The sequence below is a fragment of the Amborella trichopoda genome, chromosome 10, assembly GCF_054954075.1.
Source record: "Amborella trichopoda isolate Santa Cruz 75 chromosome 10, AtrichopodaSantaCruz75HAP2 v2.0, whole genome shotgun sequence".
Taxonomy (NCBI): Eukaryota; Viridiplantae; Streptophyta; class Magnoliopsida; order Amborellales; family Amborellaceae; genus Amborella; species Amborella trichopoda.
The window spans coordinates 29,804,670-29,832,095 of record NC_142345.1 but is presented as its reverse complement, the minus strand read 5'-3'; the positions used below and the strand labels follow the sequence as shown (position 1 = coordinate 29,832,095).

Genomic DNA, 27,426 nt, shown 5'->3' with positions numbered 1-27,426 from the left:
CAATTTCCATTTTGAAATTGGAGGTCCAAAAATTGTGTAGACCTGTTAATCTTTCAAACCTCAAAACAAATGGACCTAAAAAGCACAAGATGGACCTTTTTTTTCGCTCTAAGTTCTTATTTTTTTCTCTGAGATTCATAATCTGGGTGGTCGAGGTGATCGCCTGTGAAGCTTAGGATCTCATCCCATTTCCAAAGTAGCTTTTGTGAATAAACCCATGAGCTACAACTGGAAACTACACATTCCCCATGTCCTAGAATAGTAGCATTCATTAAATAGCAATGAATTGAGAAGTCTAACGAAGTTTCCAAAGTTCCCAACCATCAGATATCAACAAGAGACCGCACGAGTGCCATACTTCCACGCAAACTCAATCGAGAAATTCATCGGATTTTGAACAAACAAGAAGCACCAAATATCCACTTGTAAATCCAGTGTGCCGGATGTGCTAGGAAACTATAGGAAACCCAATGATACCTTAATATACAAACTTGTCGAGTATATTTTTTCTTTTTTTTAGCACAGAAAATCAAAGAACAATATCTTGTAGTGCAAGCATTACTCACCATGAACGGCCTGGCGCTCATCAACATAAGATACCAAAAAACTCCTCTTCAACATAAGAAACAAGTGAACTTCTCAAAATAAGGCATTTGCAAGCTTCAAACATAACTCATCATAAGTGGCCCAGGCCCACATGTTCTTGCAATCGCTTGTTTCTTAATATCTAGGCTCTTTACTTATCGTCGAATGAAAACACAATAGAAACCATAAAATTCAATCAAGAAATATTTTAAACTAGAAGCACTCTGGTATTCCTTTCTGAAACCAATGGCAATTCTCGTGAATTTGTCTGGTGATGTCATATAGGAGGCAAAGGCAGAGACAACACCAAACTCAATAATTAACAACCTACGAAAACTACCATTAATCAAAAATATTTATGCGTACCTCTGCAAATAAAAAATCATACCTCTGACATCAAGCAAGATCTCGCCAGATCTCACTAATTCCACCAAACCTATCTGTTGGTCTTCTAACATCTAAAAGTCGATATTTTTATCTTGCCGTGCAGTTTTCCAGAAGACTTTTACCCATGGAAAAACTGAAGACATCATATGCCATTGGCAAACTACCCATTTTTCTTGTGTTCCATAAAGAGAATGAGATGACCAAATGATCTTTCCATTTTTCTTGTGTTCCATAAAGAGAATGAGATGACCAAATGATCTTTCTTCCCCTCTTTCGCTCTTTGGAGGCCTTTTTTTGGATGTTTGACTCGTCCTATCATTCCCATTCGACTGTTGATGGAGGTTTTGAGGTTATGTCATACACAACTCTATTAACACCTTGGACCTCATTGCATATCTTTGAAGACACATACTGAAGGAACTTGGGATCAAAATTGTACCTGAAAGGAAATCAAATCAAATAGCAGTCATTTACTAGGATATATTTTTTTTTGGGTCGATCGCTGGGGATTATAGGCTCCTACCCATATTTCGAAAAAGTCAATTTTTTTAAAGTGTCAATGGGAATGGAGGCTGTGACCTTTAACTTGCGCTTAGGTGGTACCACCACCACAAACCCAGCCCCATTCTCAAATTTCACTAGGATTAGCATTTGATGATCCCGCATATCACTAAAATCAAACAAGAACGTCAATTGTAAGGAGAAGTATACCACAATGCAATGTATAACTTTCAACTCGAAATTCATGGATTGGCACCACATCATCAAATAAAATGATGGATAATGATAGCAAGAGTAAGTGAGACAAGCCATTTTGGTTCACACCTAGTTCCACTAGCTTCCAATCTCTCTCCCTCACCATGCATTGTATTGAACAGTAATGAATCCAACATATTTCGACTATGTCGTACTCCATTGGGTTCTAGCACACTACATAAAATACACATGAATGTCTATAGTTTCTAGCTCATGTTGACATACTAAGGACATGGCACTTGTGTTTGACCAGTGTTTTAAAATGCGAGATGCGGCCAAAAGCAGTGGGGGGGGGCCGATGCGGCTGGATGAGGTCCGGATGCGGGTACATAGCAACAATGCAGTCAATAAATATATAAAAATTCTAAAAAATCTAAAAAAATAGGTTAATGCATAGAAAAAATATGGAGGTGATATATGTGATAGTAGGTATTTTAGCTTAATGATTAACTCCAAAAATATTAGCTGTTGGAGATTCTGTATCCACTATCCCTTGATAGAAACTTGAAACAACCATAAGCACAAATTTGCAAAATAATGATGCTACAAACCAAAAGTCCATGTCTTCATGAAGATTAAAGAGTTTTGAAGTCAAGCTCAAAAAGAGTTAATAGCTAATACAATCATCCATTCATCATAGAAGTCATCATGAGAATCAAATTTAAAGTCAATTTTTCAAATTTTGAAGTCAATCTTTCATCTCGAGAGTTGATTTCTTCATGGCCTTTGAAACCCTCGATTTCTTGTCGGAAGTTTACTTAAACTTCCCCAAATCAACAACCAAAAGGTTCAAATCAATATCCAAGTATCAAACAATCCCCAAATCCAAAGATCTCAACGAAAAAAAATTTTAGCCTTTTTTTTTTTTTTTTTCTCGATTTGATGCCAAAAAATCCACGAAAGTGGCTGTAAATACTCGTTTAGGGGGTTTAATGCCCCTCCCCCCCCCCAACTATTTTCCCCAATTTTTGATGGTCAAAAAGACCATTTTTCCCATCCCTGAGGGGCACAATTGAAAATAACAAGGCAGAAATTATGCGCCCACATGAGGGCGATGCCCTATGCGGCGCATATGCTCCCGCATACCTCCAAACTGCAAATGCAGTCATTCCAGATGTGCTGCCACTACATACCCGCCTGATGCGGCCGCATTTTAAAACACTGTGTCTAACACTTTAGAAACATGAACATTTAGAAACTTTGACATTTCTTGCTAATTTTCTGGTTGAAATCTCACTTATAAAATACTTTAATATCACCTAAAATCATGCATCCCTCTTCATCTAAATGATCTACAAATGTGTCGTGTCCAAGAAGCTAATTATGGGGTAGGCATTTTGACACTTGTATCTGTCAGATGATGACACACGTATCTATGTCATGTAATATAAAAGAACCATCTCAGCACGTATCTCCAGTATCAGAGTTCACTAAAATATGATGTAATAAAGTCACACAAAATACAGGCAACTGCTTCAATTATTTTGGTTAGGTCAGCATTGCACTTCAACCTGGTACCTGTACTGCAATTGTCACAATTGAATCTTTCTCATTCACTAAGGGTATGTCTGAAAAAATAGAAATTTCAATATTCAACTATTTGAAAGTTTGAACAAATGCATTGCTAGCTTTTTACTTATTTGGATTATATATAACCTTGACATCTACTTTATTGTACCTGCTTGATTATCTCTATATACCATTTCTCCAAGCACATTGTGAGCAAAAACTTGACACTGGATCAGTGCTAATGCTATTATCATCCTAGTGTTTCAAAAAGCTAGCCAGCGCCTAGGCGGCCCGCCGCCCAATGCCTAGGCGGTCACCCAAAACCTGGGCGGCCTAATAGAAAGAAAAATGTTTATATAGTCCAACAGAATAAGTATAACCAGTGTTTTAAAAAACGCCGAGTCAAACCGGACTCGCCCGGTTCGACTCGGAAATCGCAAAAAGTGGATCGTATCGGTTAAAAAATCGGAAATCGTCCGGTTCTAGTGTACAGTGAATCGCCAATTCACTGTACGGAATCGGCGAGTTCGAACCGTGAATCGGCGAGTCCCATACGGAATTTTTTTTTTTTTTTTGTTTGGTAATCCATGATAGATTTTTTTGTAATACTTGATCGATTTTTTTGTAATCCATGATCGAATTGTTTTTTTTTTTTGTAATCCATGATCGAATTTTTTGTTTTTTTGTAACCCATGATAGAATTCTTTGTAATCCATGATCGAATTTTTTGTAATCCATGATCGAAATGTTTGTTTTTTTTTCTTGTAATCTATGATCGAATTTTTTGTTTTTTTTTTTTTTTTGTAACCCATGATAGAATTTTTTGTAATCCATGATCGAATGTTTTGTAATACATTTTTTTTTGTAATCCATGATCGAAATGTTTGTTTTTTTTTTTTGTAATCCATGATTGAATTTTTTGTTTTTTGCTTTTTTTAACCCATGATAGAGTTTTTGTAATCCATGATTGAATTTTTTGTAATCCATGATCGAATTGTTTTTTTCTTTTTTTGTAATCTACGATTGAATTTTTTGTTTTTTTTTTTGTAATCCATGATCGAATTTTATGTAATCCATGATCGAATTTTATGTAATCCATGATCGAATTTTTTGTAATCCATGATTGAATTTTTTGAAAATTTGTGATTTTTTTTTTTTAATCCATGATCGAATTTTTTTTTTTAATCCATGATAGAATTTTTGGAAATTTTGTGATTTTTTTTTTTTTAATCCATGATCAAATTTTTTTTTGTAATCCATGATAGAATTTTTTGAAAATTTGTGATTTTTTTTTTTAATCCATGATCGATTTTTTTGAAAATTTGTTTTTTTTTTTTTTAATCCATATTATTCAAAGAGAAAAGGAGTGATGATTCTGAGGCCACCCTATCCCAGCCATATTATTCACATATCGAGTCCCAACAGCAACAGTGTAGGGATGAGCACGACAGTGCAGGTGAGCATGAAGGATGGACAATCTTCGGGGATTTTAGATTGAGAACACAGCAAAACACTAACACTCAGGGATTTGGGAATAGTCAGACGCCTGCTAATATCGATGATTCGTTTTTAGATCGAATCAATGAATTGTTAAACGAATTCAATCAATGGCACCAGCGTGACCAAGAAGAACAATAACGTCGTCTATCATTTTATTTTTAGATCATATGTTACTAATTTTATGCTTTATTGTAGTCCATATATGTTGATATACTTATTCCATGATAATTATATGTTTATCCTTTTGTGTGATGTAAATTAAATGCTGAATGGCGGTTCATGCAGGGAAAGAACATATCAATATTCGCATATTCATTCAAAAACATGAAAATTCTTAATGGAGTACCCTCATTTCTTATTGAACTCCTAAAAAACAATATTTATAATGAATTTTAATAATTTTTTCGGATTTTTTTTAAGCTTTATTCTGACCGATTCACCCGATTCCCGATCCGGATCGCCGATTCGCCGATCCGGATCGGTTTTTTGGAAGCCCGATCCGGATTACCGATCCGTTTTTTAAACCATTAAGTATAACTGTATAACACATAAGAATTAGGGATTTAGGGCACATCAAATGTATAATATACAAATCCACACAGCACACACTCCTCCTCCATACTCTACAACCACAAGTCAATATCAAAAAAAATCAATAACTTTGATTGCTCGATCTCCAAACTTCCACCTCTAAGATGTTTCTAAGGACTCAAAATCTTCTAAAAACTCTCTAATAGACTTATAAAACATCCAAAACTAAATCTAATAACAATGGGTGATGCTTAGATCAATTTCTCGGAACTTTGAAAAACCCTTAATTCTTGACAACTAAAATACATGTAAAGACAATACAATAACCTGACATAAATAAATACATGAACCATATAACCTAAATCCAATTTTATTTAGTATCTAAGAAAAATCGCAAAATAAAAACATTAAAAACCCATTCCATCATTCTCCCGACAATGGGAGAAGCTAGACCTTGAGCTTTTTGTGTTCATCAAGTCCTTCAAAGACCATTCCCCTGGGCACTTTGTCTTCTTCAATGAACTGATCTCAATGCAACTTGTAGTGGAAAATTGGGATATCAAGTATAGTTTTGATTTCTCTTTCGATTTCGTCATGGAACTCAAAAAAGATAAACTCTGACACTGAGATCACATGAACATTGTCTGGTTCTTGCCTCAAAACTTGCTCATTATGGGATCGGCCCATGGAGTTAGTCCTTGGAGTCCTACAAATCCATCCCTTAGGTGAGATTTGGTTATTAGTATTTTCCAATTTCTGCAGCCATTAAAGATTCATTTCACCAATCTCTCTTCCAAGTTCACTTATTTCTCCTCGAATTCCATGAATCTTGACTTGAACATCTTCCATACCTCAATTTATGCCCTTTTTAATTTGTTAAATTTGCAACTTCCATGATTTACTGCAATATATTCTTGATCATAAGAGTGGGTTTTGGTGCAAATATGATTGATGAATCTTCTGAAACTCTGATACCAATTAATGTGGAAAGAGGGTGAAAAAATATGAGCCAACCACCAAAATAAAATAAGGATCAATGGTTATACCCTCTTAGGGTCGACAAGGAAGTTCACCCTAAAATTATTTTTTCACAAGAGCCAAAATAAATCGGTCTTATCTTTTTTCTTTTATCCCTAAGACCTAGTTTGCTCCCTAAGAAACCTTAATCACAATTAAATCCTAACCTCTCATCTTTTAAAAAGTAAACTTCCAAATCCACTCCTCAATTCTCTACAACTAAAATTCAACTGATAATGACACAAATACCTTAAATAAATAAATGAGTATACAAACTTTTAGTAACTAAAAAGTATTAAACAAAAAAAAAAATTTTTTTTTTTTTGAGAAAAGGTTAACTAAACGTAAAACAATTAAAAACCCATTACATCAAATATGGAGATGGATATCTATGTATATATGCACAAACTACTACAACCAAAAAGTAACAACAACGAAGGACTTTCAAAATGACAAGGCCACTGATAACTTAGAAAACCAATAAAATAGACTTCAGTATTTCACCTTTTGCCAAGCTCCATTCTAAAGCGAAAACCCAAAAAATAATCACTATATCCAAGTAGCAATTACCTTAGCCACTTTAAAGGCAATTTAATATGCATCATAGAAAAATTATGATCCATTATTATTTGAAAAGGAATATAATTCTAGCAAGCTAGAAATATCAATTACTCACTACCTACCAGCACCAGCAGATAATCAGCAGGTATAATTAATTTTATGGCATCAACGGCATCCTCCTAACAATAAGTGAGTCTCCAGAATAAAGAAAAAATTAATCATATTATCTACATGCAGCATCTTAGTTACCAGGAACTCCAAACATGGCAGCGATCCCGCTCTGGGAATGCGACCTTGCGCTCCTGAAACAGGATCACAATCCGGCCGCAATCCGCAATCCGCAATCCGCAATCCCATAATGCTCTTAAGCCAATAAGAGTTTGTAAACGTGTTAAAGCATACACATATTCTTTATACTTTTAAAGGAAAATAAGCAATAAATGCATATCATTAACAATTGACAAAAAAATAACATATGCATATCCATAAAAAATTAAGCAATAATTGCATATCAATAGAAAAATAAATAATTATCCAAATCGAGGATCTGTAACATTTCAGAAGAAAAGAGATTCCTCAATTTTCATCAATCATAAAGAGAGTTTCAAATCCAATGCTCAATCGCATTTAATGTGGGGAATGGAGACTCCAAACATTTGTCGCAAGTGGTTATGGGATTTTGACCCGTTATCTTCTAAAAAAACATGTACAAGAGGGAGAACGATCTCTCTCCTGTCGTTCTATATTTCTATATTTGTTCATACAATCTGCCTCGTGCATTAGATATTTCTAAACAATGAAATGAAAGGGTATATGCGATCATTTACAATGTAAAATCAATGCGATAACTCAAGCAAATATATATGACGTATTACTCTCAAATGTTATTTGATTAAATTTATTGTAATTATATTAAAGATATTTTTTTATATATTAATTTTGCATCTACATGTTTTTCCAAATATTTGACATTATTCGTTTTTTCCAAATTTCCCTAGTTTTATGTATTTATTATTATAGGGGCACCTTAATGGCGCTCTCAACCAAGGGTAATCAACAATCCTCAGTTCCCAGCTCCAACAAATATATGCAGCATGCTTAGGGATAATGTATTTTCCCATGAATTATAAGTCACAGATATAACAATAAAAGCTTACCAGTCTGCAGTCATTCCATCCTCACTTGTTATAGCTCTAAGAGCAACTACATGAGAATGAGTTCTTTGATCACCCTGAACACCGACTGTCCTAATATTTGGAAACACGGCAAAGGCTTGCCAGATGGAATCGTAGATCCCAGCTTGCTTGATGGCCTCAACAAATATGTGATCAACCTGGAGAAACATCAAAGCATAAGCATAAGCATATCAACACAAAACTAAATGTCTAAATCTTTGAGAAAATGAAATTGAGGAATGAACAACAAACAAACTTTAAATTATCACTGTCCAATGAAATGATGGATGGTGATGAAGATTGGAGTGAGAGGATGACCCACAAGAACAGAGAATGAATCCAACAGTGGGCCCACCCTCTCCCCAGCAACATCCAGCACTTCATCTAACAGTAGATGAAACCCAATGGACTAGGTTTTTCATAGTCCATTGAATTATAGCGTTAACTTGTCTTTGGCTGGTGTAACAAAAACAAACCTGGCGCAATGTATCCAAGACATTCCCTTCTGTAACATCACCAATAACTCGTACAGCAAGGCCAGGACCAGGAAATGGGTGACGCTTCAGAAAACCTTGTGGAACATGCAAGATGCCCCCCAACTCCCTTACCTGCTCAAAGGAAATACCCAGCATAGATAAGAAAAAGGGAAGAAAACAGAATGTTTGTTATTGCAATATATATACAGAAATCAACTCCCTAGGAGATACAAAAGGGCTCCATGGATAACCTCATCTTTAAATAGCAACTTAAGAGGCTCTATAAGCTTCAACTTCATATCCTTTGGGAGGCCCCCAACATTATGATGGCTCTTTATGGTGTGGGAATGGGTTCTTCCGCTTCCAGGTGGTGGACATGATTCAATGACATCTGGGTATAGAGTTCCTTGTACCAAAAAAGTGGGTTTCCTTCCAAGTTTTTGTTCCAATTCATGTGCAAAGTCATCAAAGATTGAGATAAACTCCTTTCCAATAATTTTCCTTTTCATTTCAGGTTCTACCACACCCTTGAGCTTGCTGAGAAACCGATCGGTTGCATCAACACAAGTGACAGACAGATGCAAGTCCGCCTGAAACGTAGACATCACATGCTCTTTCTCCTGAAACCTATAAAACAACAAACCATTACAAATGAACCCAGGAAAATAATTGATATTAAACATTTTAAGTGGCTCGCATTCTCATTCATCCATCCAAATGTTAACAATATCAACATAAAAACAGTTATCCGATCCTTTTATTTTAAACCCAGAATTGCAGGATGTATACTGGAAGTCTAGAAGCCACTGGACTACGGAAAACTGTTAGCCCATTAGAAAACTGCTAGTCCATTAGAGACTTCACAGTTCAAGGAAATGAATGGTTATCGCCAGAGATTGGAAGCATCCGAATAGATTATGACCAGAATAGTGAGCCCCACATTCTCTCCTTCATTGTTCATCCTTTCACAGGATAGTGAACGCCCAATGGATCCATACTCTATTGGATGGTAGTATACTTTCCCATAAATATTAGGACACAGTGTACTGGATCCTAAACTATACTATTTTGCTAATGCGATATTTTAGGCCTATCAAAAAATAAAAGATGCACTAGCAGATTCTTCATTCAACAAAAAATAAATATATGAACTAAGTAGCTTCTTCTTTTACCTCAAGAGACCATTGTCGACAAAGACACAGTGTAGCCTGTCTCCTATCGCCTCATGTACAATAGTAGCAGCGACAGTCGAATCCACACCTCCAGATAAAGCACATATGACATGATCCTCAGGTCCCACTTCATTATTTACTGTTTTAATTTCATCTATAAGCACATCTTTCAACTCCCAATCGGCAGTGACTTTACAGACCTCGAAAAGAAAGTATTGCAGTGTTTCCATTCCTTTTGGAGAATGTGTTACCTGCCATCAATTCATCAATCATAAGAACATTCAGAACATAGAAAAACCCTTATCCATATCCAAAAGTATCTAGAACCTCTAAAGGTGCTGACCTTGTTAAGAAAAAACTCCTAAGGGTTATAAAAAGTTCCAAAAATAAACATAAAAGGTTCAAATTCTAAATCTCCAGTTCAGAACAACTTCTACTAGCAAACCACAATCTATACACGCATAATATTGCCATGCACAGTGAATATCAGTATCAATCTGGTTGATACAGTGCCTCTGAGTCAATCATTCATGTCAGTTACAAGATCATATGTGGGAGACTTGACATTCTTCGAGGCACCCTCGTTAGATCAGACATGAGGAAAATAGATCTTAAAGATGTGGAAGCATGGGGTTCCAAAACCTGGAATACCGCATAACCAATCATGTGTAAGTGGCTCAATTATGGTGATACCATGTTTTAACTCAACTCGCTGGGAGATGCTGAGCAGGTCTGAAAGCATGGACAATGGAGATACAAGGGTAACCTGCTGAAGCTAAAATCTTGGAGACCTGAATCAGTTAGCTCTTGTACCGCAAAAAGCAGCAAGTGGATCTCTGTCAAGGGAATTGCCCTACATGTCTGGACTTATGAGGTGTTGTGATATCCAGATGATGTGTTGTTGGTTAACACATCTTGACAGGAATTCCACTGCTAGGTCAAAATTTGATACAGCCCACATGAAAATAAAGACTCAGGAAGGTGTTCCTAATCCCAAAACAAGTAATCATGGTAGAAGAGGGCAATGGTTTAAGTTCCTGATAAATGTTGAAGATGCAGAAGAAAGTTCTAAGGAGCCCCACTATCAAACTGAAAAAGAAAGATGATATACACGAAACCGGGGACTGGGCAGAAGGTGAAGAGCTGCTCACTTGGCGAAGAAGGAGGAATCAGCAGAGAAGCAAGAAGTGAAAATGGCTGAGGGAAAGATGCAGAGGCAACTGGGATGATGATGCACCTCACAAGTCCGCAGGCTCAAAAGAAAAGGCCGGTCCAGCTCAGTCAAACATCACACCAGAGATAGGAGCCACATGCCCATGGGACATAGCAGGATTCAACTACTTCAAATCCAGCCGTTTTCAGCGGTTCACATCATTCAAATTTGAATTTCCATTCAAACTCAAATCTCAAGAACCAGCTGTGCTAAACACTTGGCACATGCAACCATGCAGTTCAACTTCAACTCAACACAAGCAGAGGGTGTCACATGGCATCACCAATACCAAGCTGTCATTTGGATAACCATAAAAGAAATCTACATGACCTCGTCCAATCCAAGGGCCACAGTGAACACAATGGTGCATCACCAAAGAGTAACATATGGGCCTTCCCACTGCACGACATCACCCTGGATAAATCTTACCGACACGATTAATCAGATCCAGTTCTGCCCTAATCCAAGGGTCACAGAGACACCAGTCAAAATCCCCAGAGAACTTAATGTGTGGCAAACATTCATAGAAGCATGCTGGACACATTTAATGGTTAGAAAAAACTCACTTTTTAATATGTTCGGAAGAAGCGACAGTAGATGGGACAGATCAAGGTGATACACGTTGCAGATCAAGACAAATATAGATCCTTACCCTTGGTGCCCCTGGAAAAACCTTTACCCAGCCCACGGAAAAACAAATAATGGAGAAGGATACTGCCCCTCTGCCCACAAAAACAGTTACATGCAATGGAGCCCTACCCCATGGCAAAGACAGCAAAATAGCCCGAGACTTTGGAAGAGGAAACATGACAGTTGTCTAAAACTCTGCAAAAAGAGAAAAATGAACAGCATTGAAAATTATGGTGAACATGGCTACTTACTTAACCCCACTGAGATAGTCAAACAATTACTTCTCGAAGTTCGAACCTCCGTTTTTTATTTTATTTTGTTAACATTGTATTTGATGGAAAAGAGAATACACACAATTATAAAATGCCCAGAGGCGAGAAAACTCACCGAGAGAGGTGATAGAGGAACACAAAAAAGGGTAAAACACCCATAAAACTAAAACAACAACAAAAGAAACAAGGGGGGAACACCCAGGAAAACTAAAAATGCAAAAAAACCAAGCAAAAAAAGAAACGATGACTGGTATCTGCTATTGCCCGTTAAACTTAGGGAAGAGGAATCCGGAGTTGTGTTTACCATGAAATTACAAAACTACGGGAAGCTGAATGATCTGGTAGCACTAGAACCAACAGAGGAATCTTCATCAAATATCTCTACTGTACCCCACACTGTGGATATGCCCCTCCCTCTGGCAGCCCATTGATGTCTTAGATACTTTTTGGAGAAACCAGATACTTTTTGGAGAAACCAGATTGGCCCAGGCCTGATCATCCCAAACTTTTCCTATGATACAGAATGTGACTGGTTGATTGCACCCACCTCCATAAAAAGACTTCAAACCACCATGCTCATCGGTGAACAGCCCTGAAGTATCCAATACGGACAGCAATAGACCTGATCCAATACTCCCAGAGGTCAAACTACTCTCATCATCCCTGGGCAACCTTGCATATATCAACTGTTTGTCAAAACCCCTTGCAAATGATGGGGGGATGTAGCACTTCTGAGGAATCACAAGAGGGCACATTCATTGCTAGTGGAGAATAAGAAAAAAAACTCAGCGAGCATACCCCGAATGGAAGCGACGTCGACGGCCATGAAAGTTGGCTATGACAGCCGCATTGATGACATAACGATGCCTTCGGACCAAATGTAGCTGGAAATAAAAGTGAGGACCAGAAGGGTAGGGACAGGAGGAACAAAGGAAGTAATGGGAAGGATTTTAAATGTCCTGACCTAGCCTTGTGAGATCAATGTGGTGTAGATACCCTGCTCAATGGGCTGCCTTGGCAGCCCAAGGGACTTCAGTAACCTTTCAAGTAATTTGTAACTCACTAGTTCTTATTAGGGTTAGTTCTTGGTGTTTTTCCTACTCAGGTTCAGAAAGGACTTTAAATGGGCCCTAACTGCAGTTTATGGACCTGAAACACCTGGAACTAGAGAAGATTTCTGGTTGGAGCTGATAATATCAGAGGGTCAACTCAGATCCTATCACATGGTGTTTGGAAAGGGACATTGGTGCCCAATAAGGTCACATGAATGAAATAAATGAGGGAAGCAAACAGGCAGCATGAGGCACTTCAAGGCTTTAACAAAGTCCTAGCTATGATAGATGCTTAGTAACAGTAAGGTAATCTCCCAAAGCAGGAACCATTCGTCACAGATTGGAAAATTTTGGATACAAGCTTATAGTGCAGAAATGCATCCATGCCAGACGATGGAGAAGTCCCCAAGAATAGTTTGCAAGTTGGATTTAGAAGAAGTCTATGATCACATAGAGTGCACTTTCTCGGATTAGATTGTGAGTATTACAGGAATCAGTTTTAAGTGGATAAGGTAGACTCAGGGTCGCTTGTCTTCAACCCAATTTTCGGTCCTTATAAATGGGTCACCAAAGAGGCCCTACAATTACATATCTCCAGCACACTGATAACACACTTACATTTGTGAACATGAACACACACCAATGGAGAACTTAGTGTTATTCTCAAGACTGTTTGAGGTCCTTAAGGACTAAGGGTTATTCTTTTTATAATAAAACTGATGGGTATATTAGTTCCAGATGATGCCGTAGCTTTGCTATTGTTTGATCTGTAACTAGCTCTGGATATTCTCTTTCCTATTTTCTAATTATCATTTATCCTCCTTTTCTAAAATCTTTTAAAACTCATTCCTCCTATTTTCACTTGGTTTTCCTAAAGCTTATTTGGTTTTATGCAGATTTAAGCCAGCCCTGGCCAACAATTTGTTGGGGACAAGCTCTTCATAACTGATTTATTCACAAATCATAATGTGACAGAACCCATTCTTTACTGATTTAAAAAAATAACAAGTATAGACATAGATTGAGATGGGATAGAAGTCAGGTCGATTTAGGAAGACCTTATTCTGGTCAGATTTCTGAATTCACACATAACCATAAAAAGTAACATATCTGATGCCTTTGATGAATGATGATATGATGATGCTCTAAGGCTTTTTGCCATCACCTCTGACCCCAATGGATTAGTTGTTGATCTCATGGAGGGCTCAGGTAGAAGCACCATACAAGAAGAGGTCTTAAAAACAAGAAGAGGTCTTACAAGCATTCCTGCAAGCCTAGAGAAAAGGATTACTTAATATGGGGCCTGCAAGTAAGGGCATGTTCATGATGACAAGCAACTCACCAGGAAAACCCCTCCAAAAGTCTGTGTCCCACCAGTTTAGGAGCATTCCTGCTGCTCCTAAACCTTAGCTTTGGTTGTCTACTTATTTTTGACAAAGCACTGATAATAGATCACTTAATCCGTTGTGCATGTACATCCCAAATATATATCTAACATGTACAAAGGGGATGTAAAATCAGTGACACATTTGTTTCTACACTGCAATGAGCCAATAAAGATCTGGTCTTTTGTATTGTCTTTGTTTGGCTTTCAGCAACACGTTGATTAAACAGTCGTCCAGCCTTTCCTCCCTTAACAAACCTAGAAGTGATGCTTTGAAGACATTGACTCTTAGAGTGGTGGCAGCTCCATGGCAAATCTGGCTAGAGTGTACTAGAGTGTTCCACAAAGAGCAGAGCGTTGTATGAGATGGAAGGTTAAGACTGCTGTTACTTCTTGAGCATTTGCAAGAAGAAAATTCATAGACTTGGAAGCCCAATGGAAGACAATTGCCAATACTCATTAAGGGAGGGACAATCAAACATCGAAACATACACCAACACCAAAGAGTAGAATCAAATTTAACTCGCAGGGAAGAGTAGAGGGAGCCTGCGGGGGGGGGTGGCTGGTGTGCTTCGTGACCACCAGTGCAAAATATTCCAATCATTCTCAGGCCAAATCACGAAATGCAATCCAAGTAAAGCCGAAGCCCATGCACTCCTGCCCAAGCTATGCCGTTGGGAACTATAATAAGAATGAGATTGTGATTCCACGGGATCCCAATAACATTAGGAAAAGTGTTTTATGAGTCAGCGCACTCACTAACCCGCTCACTCACAAACACCCATCTTTAAGATGAACCTCCACCACTAAAGATTCCTATCCAATGGATAGGAAAAAGATTAAAAAAATATATATTTTTTATTTTTTATATTCTTTTGGGTCCAAGATCTATATCAAAAAGAGGGAGCCCGCACTAGAATAGTATGAGTTGGGGGACTCATAAAAACCATAACATTATTACAAAGGCAATACAGGAGCCCTTACCCTTGGGTCTAAGTTGCATTTTTTGACAAACTTATTGACATGGTTATCAAATTTGGGGTCTCATTCCAGCAATCTTCAAGAGAGGCCATCGAACCTACCGATTTACTGATGAAGGATGGAATTCAAAAAATCACACCTTGTGATTTCCAATTTTATTGTGTGAGGCCCATTTTGTTGAGGGATTAATTTTGTAATTTGTATAGATCATAGTTCCAAAAATCGACTCGGCCAAGGTACTTGGGCCCTGGCCGAGTTGATTTACTCAGGCGAGTCCCGAGTAGCTCGCCTGAGTCCAGCTCTTTTTGTTTTTAAGAAAATGAAGATAAAATTAAGTTATATATAGTAAAAGTGCCACTTTTTATCATTAAGCCGCATACGGGTGTGTTGGTTATTGTTTCCCCTATAATTGATATCTTAACAAGAGGTCGTGGGATCCACTCTTGTGGAGGCTAGTGTTTTTTAAACTCCAAAAAAGAGGACATTTTCAAAGTACAATGTAAAAAAGGTGCCAGCAACGGGATTGGAACCATGACTATTTCGACTTTATGTGCAAGTAACAACCAAAAAGACATTTTTACATATTTGATTTCGGTTGGAGGTTTAAATATAATTAAACTAAAAAAAAAGGTGTACAACCAACTAGGCCAAAACTCGCCTCGCCCAGGGCGAGGCCAAGTCCGAGTTACCTCAGCCAAGTTTTAGAACACTGGTATAGATGGTATATACTTGTGTATCAAATTCATTTCAACATTTCAGTACATGAATAATTATAATAATTATAATAATAATAATAATAATAATAATAATAATAATAATAATAGTAATAATAATAATAATATCCCATTACCAAAATACACCCTTTCTTTTCTAAGCCATGTAAATTTTTTTGCACGGCCAATTTCCTAGGCCTACAGCTATGGTTTCCAAGACCAGGTGTGCGTGTGTGTGACCAAAAATGATGAAAGATGGAGTCTTACCACAATTAAGTAAATCGTAAGATATAGATTCAAATTAGTCTCCGTGCTGAATCACAAGTAATAAGCCAGTCTCCTGGCTTTGGCCACACAAAAAAACAACTGTAATGATTTCTGTGAATTTCAGGCACTGACCAAATACCCAAAAAAACTATAATGGAAAACAAGTATATCAAAAGTGAGAAAGTGATCAACAAATGTTTATATTGGCCATTTTTCCAAAGAATGAATACAGTTTTGGAAAATTTTGACATTATCAATTCGTATTTCTTAACAATCAAACACCTAATCCAGAACTAATTCAAAGTGTCCAAATGTCTGCCATCCTTATATCATCTCATAAAGAGTTCAAATGGAAAAGAATCAGATCACAATTTTCAGGCCATCCCCCATCAAAAAGGAAAGGAAGTTTTGTTGTTATTGCCCATGAAAAGTGAATGACAATCTAATAAAATCAGCCGCAAATTGCAATTTCCATGTTTAATTATTTCGCAATTAAAAAGAGTCTTAACTGCCGAACATTCACAACCTTTGAACCAATAAAGATTTTTTCTTTTTTTTTTGCATCAATGAATAATGAATGAATAATCAAATTCCAAACCGTCTTCTAAAAATAATCTATTTCCAACAATGATATTAAAAACATCAGAATCCAAACATCCAAAAACAAAAGACCCTTCAAATGATGAAATAAAAACGATTTCTTGCCATCAACAAACAGCAAATTAATAATCAAAAAATAAATTCCCAATCTTGACAAGAGAAAAAGAGAAAAAAAAAATCAACAATTGAAGTATATACCTCAGGATGATACTGGAGCCCAAATATCCTCTTAGAAGGATTCTCAATAGCAGCAACGGTGTTTTCGTGCAAACAATCCACTCCATTTTGATTCAATGTACCCATTTCATTTTTCTTCAAAGAATCAATTGAATTCCTCTTACTCCTTCCAATAACTGAAAAACCTTCTGGTAACCTAATAACTTCATCACCATGACTCATCCAAACCTGTTGCTCCATAGCTTTATCAAAGAGCACAGAACCCTCATATGTACCTATGTTCATTCTCCCATATTCACTGCTCTTTGCTGCCTTCACCTCACCACCGAGCATCTCAACGATCAGTTGCAGGCCGTAGCAAATCCCCAAAACAAAAACCCCATTTTCTTCGACATATTCAAAAAAGCCTCGAGGGAGCCATGGCGCCCCATCCAAGTGAACCGAGTGAGGACCACCCGAGAGAATTATGACCCTTGAATTGTGCTCAGCTATTGCTTCAAGAGACGAAGTACCAGAGATACAGAGAGAGAAAACTGAAAGCTTTCGAATCCTTCTCGTTATGAGGTGAGTGTATTGCGAGCCAAAGTCGAGGATTAGAACCTGGGTATTCTTGTGAGACTCCAAGTCCATTGCCGGAAAATGTTGCAGAACTCGCCTGAATATTGGAGCTCGCCAAAAAAAAGTATACAGAACTGCGGCGTGAGAGCCAGGCTGAGCTTGAAGGATAAAACCCTACTTTACAACAAATCGGCGTTTAATCAGCGACTATTTAAAAAAACCAGCGTTTTTATGGAAACAGTTTTAAATGGCTAGCGTACTTTTCATAGAAAAAGTTTAAAAATGCGATTTTTTCATAATACGATTTAAATCAGGCCAAAAATCTTTTTTTTTTTTACCTATAATATTTTTTCCCTGTTTTGTGTATTGCAGCCATCGTTATTTTCATGCTTTTGAAAAAAAAATATTATTTCAAAAAAAAATAATCTAAAATAGAAATTTTTATCCCCACTGTGTTCTTCAAAGCCACAATTGCAAACTGAAAGTATGAATTTTTTTCCCTTTTTTTAATAAAATTTGCACAAAGTTGTTATAAAGGAAAATCGTTGTGCAAATGAAATAATACTATTTATAGCAAATCATTTCATAAAGTAAATCATTGGGTAAAGAAAATCATATTCATGCAGATTTTTGTTATTGTTTGTGATAATTGTTTTATGAAATTAATGTCTATGGCACAAATTAGAGCTCAAAACATAGTCTTTTACTGATGAATGAGAAGCAGAGAGTGTGAGTACAGGACCAAGTAATCAATATTTTGTTTTAGATTATATGATAACAAAGATAAACAATATAGTGTAAACCAATGATTTAAAAATCAGCGAGTCAAACCGGACTCGACTCGGGAATCCGCACAGCCCGTGCCGGTTCCAGCACAAAATCAGGAACCGTCCGATTCTAGAGCACAACCCCCGGTTCTCTCCCGGTTCTAGCGGTTCCATCCCGGTTCTAGTTGTTCCCTCCCGGTTTTGTCCGGTTCCCTCCCGGTTTTAGCGATTCCCATCCGGTTTTAGCCTCAAAATCACCTTCACACATGTGTACGCGTCACACGTGAGACATATACCACTCCCACACATGTGTACGTGTGACACGAGCGATAGACACGCCCACAAGTGCCACACACACTCCCACACGTGCGTGCCATACGCACATGCACATGTGTGCACCAGTACACACTCCCACACGTGCCACACACACTCCCACACGTGCCAGACACACTCCCACACGTGCCATATGTGCGACACGCACATGCACACTTGCACGTGTGCACCGGTTCACACGTGAGACACACACCACTCCCACACATGTGTACATGTGACACGAGCAGTACACACTCCCACACATGCCATACACACTCCCATATGTGGGTGCCATACGCACATGCACATGTGTGCACCAGTACACACTCCCACACGTGCCACACACACTCCCACACATGCCATACGTGCGATATGCACATGCACGCTTGCAAGTGTGCACCGGTTCTAGCTGGTTCAAGCCTCAAAAACACTTTCAAACACACACCACTCCCACATGTACCACATATGCGACACACACATGCACGAGTGCACGGATGCCCTAGTGTTTTCACACTTGTGTTTATCTTCCAATTCGATAGTTATTTATATAGCATATTTGAATAATCATCATTCGATGTGGGATAATTCTCAAACATCATTAAATAAAAACATAATGTAAATATATGCTATTAATATGCAATTTTAAACATGTATGCTAAGGAGGTACGATGGTTATCACTAATGTTACTTGCTTTGATTTCACAAGTTCGAATCCCCCTTTGGGCCGTATAATAGTTTATTCCCTCTTGAGTTAATTTTTGTTTCCCCTGGGGCATATAATAAATTAAAGTGTTATTTCTAAAATTTGTCCGCATTTTATTAATTTTTACATTGATAACTAAATCTTTTATTTTATTTATTAATTTTTACATTATAAATCATGTAATGTACTATTTTTCTTACAGTTGTCAATAATACATTTTAAATTAGATAATATTATAAAATATTTTAAATTTGTTATTATTTATCTAATAAAATAATTATAAAATGTAAACTAATAATTATAATGTCATTATATAATATTACAATTAGTTAGGTTGTAATAATTTTGGATTATAATTAGTTAGGCTGTAATAATTTGGGTTTTTTTAGCAGATTAGGGTTTTTTGTCAAAACGAGATTTTAATGACCATTATTTCATTGATTTAGTCTACTCTTTTATTATAGTCCATGAATAATTATATATTTTATCCATGATAATTCTATGATTTTTCTTTTATGTGATGCAAATTTAATACTTAAGTTTATACTGGGAAATAGCATCTCAATATTAACAAATTGATGAAAAGAATGAAAGTTAATAATGTAGTACCTCATTTCTTATTGGATTCCTAAAAAAAAACATTTATAATAAATTTTAATAATTTTTTCATATTTTTTTTAAGCTTTAATTCGATCGATTCAGCTAATTCCCGATCCGGATCGCCGATTTATTGATCCGGATCGGTTTTTGAGGTGCCCGATCCGGGTCACCGATCCGCTTTTTAAACCATTGGTGTAAATTGTAAACTTACAGGAGCAAGCGATCCCCCAAACCTAATCCTTCAGCTCTGCTTCCTGTTTCCCCAACAAAATGAAAAACCCTCTCAAAAGTCAATTAGGGCCTCTTCACAAATCAAAAAACAATTTAGGGCCTCTTCAAAAATCAGTAAATTAGGGCTTTCTCGCAAACAACAACTCAAAAAGAGAAAAATCCTCTTCAAACCATCCTAAATCAGCATCCTATCTTCCTTTTCTCGCTCTAAAAATTAGTTAGGGACTCTTCCATTAGGGTATTAGGGTTTGTGAAGCCGATGAACTCTTCCTTCTTCCTTCTTCGTTCTTCTCTCTATAAACCAAAGCCGATGAACTTTTACTACTTCCTTCTTCTCTCTATAAACCCTAAACCCTAATGGCTATGAGTACATCGCCTATTTTCTTCTCTTCCTTCGTCCTTCTCCTTCTCTGTCTCTAAACCGTTCCTTCTTCTCTCTATAAACCCTAAACCCTAATGGCTATGAGCACAACCCCTATTTTCTTCTCTTCTTCGTCCTTCTTCTCTCTATGTAAACCGTAAAGACAGGGAAACCCAAATTTTTAGGAGCCTATTTTCAATTAAAGAAATTTATAAAGTTCTATCCGCAGTTCTCCATTATAAGGTTGCATCCTTATATAATTTTTTTTCCATTTATAAAATTTTAACCATAATTATATAGTCACCACAGCCACAATACTATACTTAAATCATTATAATGAGAAAACAAAAAGTTATATAGTCACCATAGCCACCATACACTAGTTAATTCATTATAATGAGGAAACAAAATGACGAGCTTTGCATGCTTCCCATCCAGCATAAAACTTATATATTTCTTCTTATACAACCTTCCATTCTGAATGGAGGGCTTAGATTGCTCTAATCATAGTGTCACGTCTCTACACTATTTTATTTTTAATTTTTTTTATAAACTATTTTGATACCAAATTTTGGATCTCGAATCCTCTATTAAAGTCGCATTAGCAAAAAATATAAAAAAAAATTTTCAATAAAATAAATTGACCAAAATACTTCTGAAAGTTTCAAGAGGTATTTTGGTCATTATATTTTATTGAAAAATTATTTTTAATATTTTTCATAGCTGTGTTCCAATGAGAAGATACCACGTACCAAATTTCATATTCATATAATTTGTATAAAAAAATTTAAAAATAAAATACTTTGAGACATCGGATCTGAGATCGAACGGTGGATGACTCTCTTGATCAAAATTGGAAGGTTGGATGGTAGGGGAGGCATAAATCTTCAATGTTGTAGGGGAAGTATAGAAATCTTTCCCAAAACAAAAATTGTGTAACTTTTTTTGGTACCAACTAGATAGGTATGATGTTTTAAGCGTTTAATGAATTTATGTAGTAATGTTAAAGTATTTACTGAATAAATTTATATAGTATATTTGTTTTTGGTATGTAATAAGTAGGTGTGATGTTTTTTAAAGTATTAAATGGTTAGATTTATATGGTACTTTTTTTTTGATATATACTAGTTAATTATGTATTTAATATTAGATGATTGGATGAAAGTTACGAGGCATCTAAATTAATTGATTTAATTATATTTGTCTAGTAAAGTTTTTATGGATGAATTAGTTATTGATGGCTTTGACATAATTTTTATTTTTTAGAATTTTAAAATTTATAATATTATAAATTTATCCTATTTTTTTACTACAATTTTTTTAGCCTAATATGATATATTAGCAATATTTTTATATGAAGTATGTTTGCCGATCCATATATTTTTTCCAAGTTTTTTCATCCAACTTTTTAAAATAAAAACAATTTATTTTCAATTTTATGGTGCCAACTTGCTAGCTATGATCTCACCTGTGGCTCAAAACTTTTCGTTTGTTGAAATTCGTAATTGTCGTTCCCTCACCTACGGCTTTGATCTCGCAGTAATAGAAAACATAGTTACTGTTTTACACAGGGCTAAAGTTTATATAAGGGTGAGGTCTTAATCAATTAAATTAGGGCGTATCTCATAAATTCACTAGAAGGGGTTATTTAAAAAATCTTTAATTCGATCATCTCAGTCTCTAGATGTACAGAAATGATAAAAAATAGACTTCAAGTCTTGGACATAGTGCATCTTGTAACGTACTATCTATAACGTCGATTTTCAAAATTTTCAAATTTTCATAGCTCGACTTGATCTACACTATTTTTAAATCTTTAAATGTTATACTAGAGATAAAAATATATTTTCAGACAAAAAAAATATTTGTAATACTGAAATAACATGTCTTGATACTATTTGAAGGTGCACTTTAGTTTGATTGGTTGGGGTGTCAGCCTTATACAAGTCACACGCTTTATATAGTGGATTGACTATTTAAATGATATTTTGCATTAAAAATCTATATTTTTTCTTCTTTTTTCATGAAAGGCCTCAAGCATCTTTCGTTATATTATTTGTATTGTGTAGCATTATCCTACGGAAGCACACTATACATTATTCACTCATAAAAAATAGCAACTTAGGAAATTTTTCAATTTGAAATATTTGGATCCACTTTGGAACTAATACTCGATTATTTTCAATTATTATCATCATCAAAGCATTTTTTCAACTAATTAGGGTCGACTACACGAATCCTAGTTCACAATTCTGCTTTATTAAGGATCATACATGGGCTATAAGTCTCAATATCGTTTCTCACTACTTCTAACTATGTCCTTTGGAGCCTACTCCTTGCCCTTTTTAAGCCTTCTACAGGAGTATTTTAAATAAATAAAAAAAATAGATTTTGTGCTCCTAAATACTTAGATCTAACTATCCATAAAACGAATGTTTTCTAATATTTGTTCGATTTACCGAAGGGAACAAATAAACATATACTCCCTAAGGGATATATTCTTTTTGGTTATACATAGATTTTTCCATGTTTACTAATGTGTGGAAAAACGGTTTCATCGCCACTATCTATTGCATTGTTCGCAAAATAGCCCAATCTAACCGCTAACTGCTTGGTTAGATCGGAATCGACAAGTGGTCGGTTTTGGTTTTGGGGGTTAAGGTGATCGAACGGTATTTTAAAAAAATATTAAAATTAAAAAAATGTATATAAATTCTAAAAAATAATAAATTTGATTTGTAATACATTTTTAAATATTCTTTACATTATGGTAAAGATTAAAATTTGTTTTGGTCATTAATACTCACTTTTATATTTTTCCATCTTTTTAAAAAATAAAATAAAAATAGCTCTTGGAAGATATAAAATGGGTTAAAATCTATTTTTTTAATTAATTTTCAACTTCATTTGAATGTGTTTTTTTTTAATCATTCTTTATATGCTTTTTATATTTTAGTATATATTTTATTTTTATTTTTTTCAACACTTTTTTGACCGTTTGGGAATTGCTCTGTTAGAGCGGTTGAATCGGCTAGTTTACCAGTTAGGCCAGTTAAACCGCATCCAGGCCGATGTCCAGTTAACCTTTCTGGTTCGATTTTGCGAACACTGATCCATTGTCAATAGTAGAATGTGGAAATTGTACGAAGAAAATAATATCATCTAGAAACATAAACTGCTTGGCTTAAATGAGAGCAAGAAAGAGCAAAGCAAAAGACCCTTTTGCCAATTGTTCGTGTAGAAAATAGTAATTGCTGCATCTTTTGTCACTTTTATAGAATTTTTGCAGTTTAGGCTTCCATTTTCACCTAACACATTTCAAAACCACTAATGATTTCAAAAATAGGTAGGGGCTCGTCATCCCCACTGAATAAAAAACAAAACAAAAACACCATTATACAATTAAAATTACCCAAAAAGAAAACATTATACTATTGAAGTAGGGTGGACTTTAAAAATTTATCTAAAAACGTTATTCTAACACCGTAAAACCCTAAAATTGATCATCTAGACCTCAAGATGTATTGACATGAATAAATGATTTCAAGCCTTAAAAATAATACATCTTGTAACACATTATTTAAACTTTCTATTTTCAAAAGTGATAAATGATTATAATTTTGCCCGATCTACAATAAATTTGGAGCTTTAAAGTTCATAATTAAAATTAAAAATATATTTTTAAGCTATCACAAGAGTTTCTGACACCGGAACTACATCTTTTGAAAATATTTAGAGTTACATACTTTTGTTGCTAAGGTTGACACGTTATACAAATCAGGCCCTAAATATTTCCATAAACGTGGTATCATATCTACCCGCAACTATTTAATAGAAAAAAGAATAAGTGCACGGTAGCATAAACATGTTGGGGGTCTAACTTTTAAATTGAATTTTTTACACTATTTTTTAAATTACGTGGCCTCATATATGCTTATGCTTTTTATTTTATTATATATTTTTAAAACTTTTAAATTTAAGTATTAATACATCTTGTAAGGAAAAGCATACAATAAAATCATTTATCGTTTGGTATAAGGCGGTTACAATCACCTGCAATCATTGGCTGTAAAAATTGAGCGGCTAAAGACATGCCATTGATGTTTTCATACCAAAGGTAAATAATCTTCTAGTATGCAATCCCATCATATAGTTACATATTCTTTGTTATTTTTTTTATTTTATATTTATATATATTGTTTTTACAAACGAAGTTGAAAAAGGTAAAAATAGGCCCAAAAAGACATTGATCTGAAATATTTAAACTTTGGTCTATGAAATAAGTTTACTAAAAGTAGGATTAAATCATGAATCATGATTTGACAAAAAGTTTTATAAAAAAAAATCACTTGCATTTAATATGTTCCAAAACAAAGTGTCCAACAAATCATAAGAAAAAGTTTTTCTCCCAAATGTTCGTATTTCCCAAAAATAATATGCAAACAAAGTGTCCAACAAATCATAAGAAAAAGTTTTTCTCCCAAATGTTCGTATTTCCCAAAATTAATATGCAGGGGTGGAGGAAGAGCAATCAATGGAAAATCTTTTTTTATCTGAAAAAAAAGTACTATTACAACAAGGAAGAGAGAATGATTCAACCACCACTAAAGATCGAGACAATAGTATATACCAATGATATGAATACCAAGATTTTATTAGACATATTGCCTTGCACTTTATAAGCTTTTTTGTCTTTTATATAAAAAAGTTTGATTAATTTCAAGTTTGATTCATCCCAAGTTCCTAACCCTGATCCAAAAAAATAATAATAATAAAGAAAAAAAAGAATTATAGATACCTCCAACATGTACTTTACAGGCATCCTTCCCTATAACACTTTTGATATCACATTATTAACTCCAATATTATTTTTATTTACAATCACCCTCCAAGTAAAACATTAAATCTTTGTACCAAAATATCCACTCTTTTAATCATAGTTAGCTAGTCGGGGAATATTAATATATCCGCTCACCATAAAATCGGAAATAAATCAGTTTTATTTTAAAAAGTCGGATGAAAAAATCAAATAAAAAATACGGATCAGAAAAAATACTCTCAATAAAAATATTGTTTATATATCGGATTAGGCTTATAAAATCGGAGTGACAAAATCAGATAAGCTTAAAAAATTTGAAATTTTAAAAATAAAAATGTGCCAAATCCATCACTAATTCATTCATAAACATTTTATTAAACTAATATAATTAAATCAATCAATTTAGATATCTCATTAGCCATAAATCTTATCCCATCATCCATAATTAAATATAAAATTCACCAGAAAGATTCAAAATCAAAGATAAGGCATAGTTCAAGAAAGGAAAATTATTTCATGCGGATTGGACCGCATGACTACATATGCAGTCTAAAAAATGTAAAGCATCTTAAAGATGGATGCAAGTAGGTGTGCCATCTAAAAACAATAGAAACTAATGGTTCAAATGTTTTTTTACTAAAATTATTATTTCTAGTTTTTAAAATGTACTTATTATTTCATATTCACGATCTCCATGTTAGAGATTACATGTCTTTAAAAATTGAGTCCAAAAAAATAGATTTATTAATAAGCCCACATTTCTACACATGTGGCCTATCATAGAAACCAGGTCCTTCAAGAAATGCGCTGTAAATTTCTCATTAAATGCTTTAAGCTAACTATAGCAAAAATAAAATAAAAATGCACGAAAAATTTAGGGAGCTTAGATAGAGAAGATGAGGGGCAAGAGATGCTGCATTTGAGAGAGAGAGCTAGGAGATGAAAATATAAGTTACATAAAATAGGAAATATGTTTGAAAATGTAAGTTACATATAATAGACAAAACATATTAAAATAGGAGTTACATTAAATAGAAAAAAAGGTATAAAAATCGAAGTTAAATAAAATAAGAAAAGATATTCATCTTTCAAAAAAGAAGAAGATATGAAAATAGAGGTTACATACAATAAGAAAAAGGTGTGAAAATAGAAGTTACATAATAAAAAACAGGTATGAAAATAAAAGTTACATAAAAGAGGAAACATTTATGAAAATAGAAGTACATAAAATAAGAAAAAAATATTCATATTTTAAAAAAGAAAAATGTATGAAAATAGAAGTTACATAAAATATAGGAAAAAAATATAAAAATAGAAATTACATAAAATAGGTAAAAGGTATTCATATTTCAAAAAAAAAGTATATAGGTAAAACAAGAAAGGTATTTTTGGAACCAATTTTTTATAAAGCTTTAAACAAACTTTTTCATGAACAAAAGGCATATTTTTTTATGAGAAAAATGGGGCTTGCTGACTATGATTTTAACCCATATTTCAAAAACATGATGCCAAAGGTGTGTCGGTCTGGCACAAAATGTGCCAAATCGACTTGTATCATTTAGCACATAAACCAGTTCGGCACAATAAGGTAGATTGTTGTGCCAGGTTGGCACAAGTTGAATATAGAGCATGTCCCGTACAAAAAATGTACCAGATAGACAGTTTAACACATTTTTTGTCACAACAGCTCACACAGATAAAGTAGAAAATGTGGCGAAAAAAAAAGAACGAATTTTTCTTTCAATAAAATTCATTTTTGTACATCGGGATGGTTGGAGAAAGGAGGGAAGAGGGGCAGGGACCATGCCTAAAAAGTACCAATTGGGGTATATAAAGGAAAACAAAAAGGTTTCGATTAATTTGGAGAAGCATTTAGAGTCGTACATTTGTATATAGCCGAGGTTCTAAACAATCAAAGTAAAACACATCTTTAAATAGTATCAAGAAATGTAGTTTCAATACTAAAAGGGAGCAGTTTCTATAAAGATGCAACCTTAAACAATCCAATCAAGGCGCACCTTAAAATTTTATCATAACATGTAATTTTGTTATAAAAAATTCTTAGTATTATCTTGAAATCTATTTTCATATCTAATTAGAAAATTTTAAATTCCAAA

At 34.8% G+C, this 27,426-nt stretch overlaps 1 protein-coding gene across 4 annotated transcripts; it reads right to left on the bottom strand.

The window, feature by feature from the left end:
* Positions 1 to 791: 791 nt before the first annotated feature.
* Positions 792 to 17,713, bottom strand: LOC18429727 (uncharacterized). 4 transcript variants are annotated; one of them, XR_016042772.1, is made up of 8 exons: positions 16,980 to 17,713; positions 9,670 to 9,920; positions 8,749 to 9,124; positions 8,498 to 8,629; positions 8,004 to 8,179; positions 7,096 to 7,209; positions 1,552 to 1,642; positions 792 to 1,411 (listed from the first exon to the last, which is right to left on the bottom strand). XR_016042772.1 is itself a non-coding variant. In XM_020664623.2 (7 exons), exons 1-7 carry the CDS (start codon positions 17,586 to 17,588, stop codon positions 1,400 to 1,402), a joined length of 1,647 nt encoding a protein of 548 aa, XP_020520282.2. In that variant the 5' UTR covers positions 17,589 to 17,713; the 3' UTR covers positions 792 to 1,399. The 4 variants fall into 4 exon arrangements, 2 of the variants coding, with proteins under 2 accessions (XP_020520282.2, XP_006839073.2); XR_002280206.2 differs by lacking the exon at positions 1,552 to 1,642; XM_020664623.2 differs by lacking the exon at positions 7,096 to 7,209.
* Positions 17,714 to 27,426: the final 9,713 nt, after the last annotated feature.

Bases quoted from the DNA above. Each gene is read 5' to 3' on its own strand.
- LOC18429727 (XM_006839010.4), bottom strand. From the start codon at position 17,588: ATGGACTTGGAGTCTCACAAGAATACCCAGGTTCTAATCCTCGACTTT. The intron at 9,921-16,979 runs GTATATACTTCA...AATTGATGGCAG, and splicing joins GGCTCCAGTATCATCCTGAG to GTAACACATTCTCCAAAAGG. The intron at 8,180-8,497 runs GTTTGTTTTTGT...ATGTTTCTCCAG, and splicing joins TCTTGGATACATTGCGCCAG to GTTGATCACATATTTGTTGA.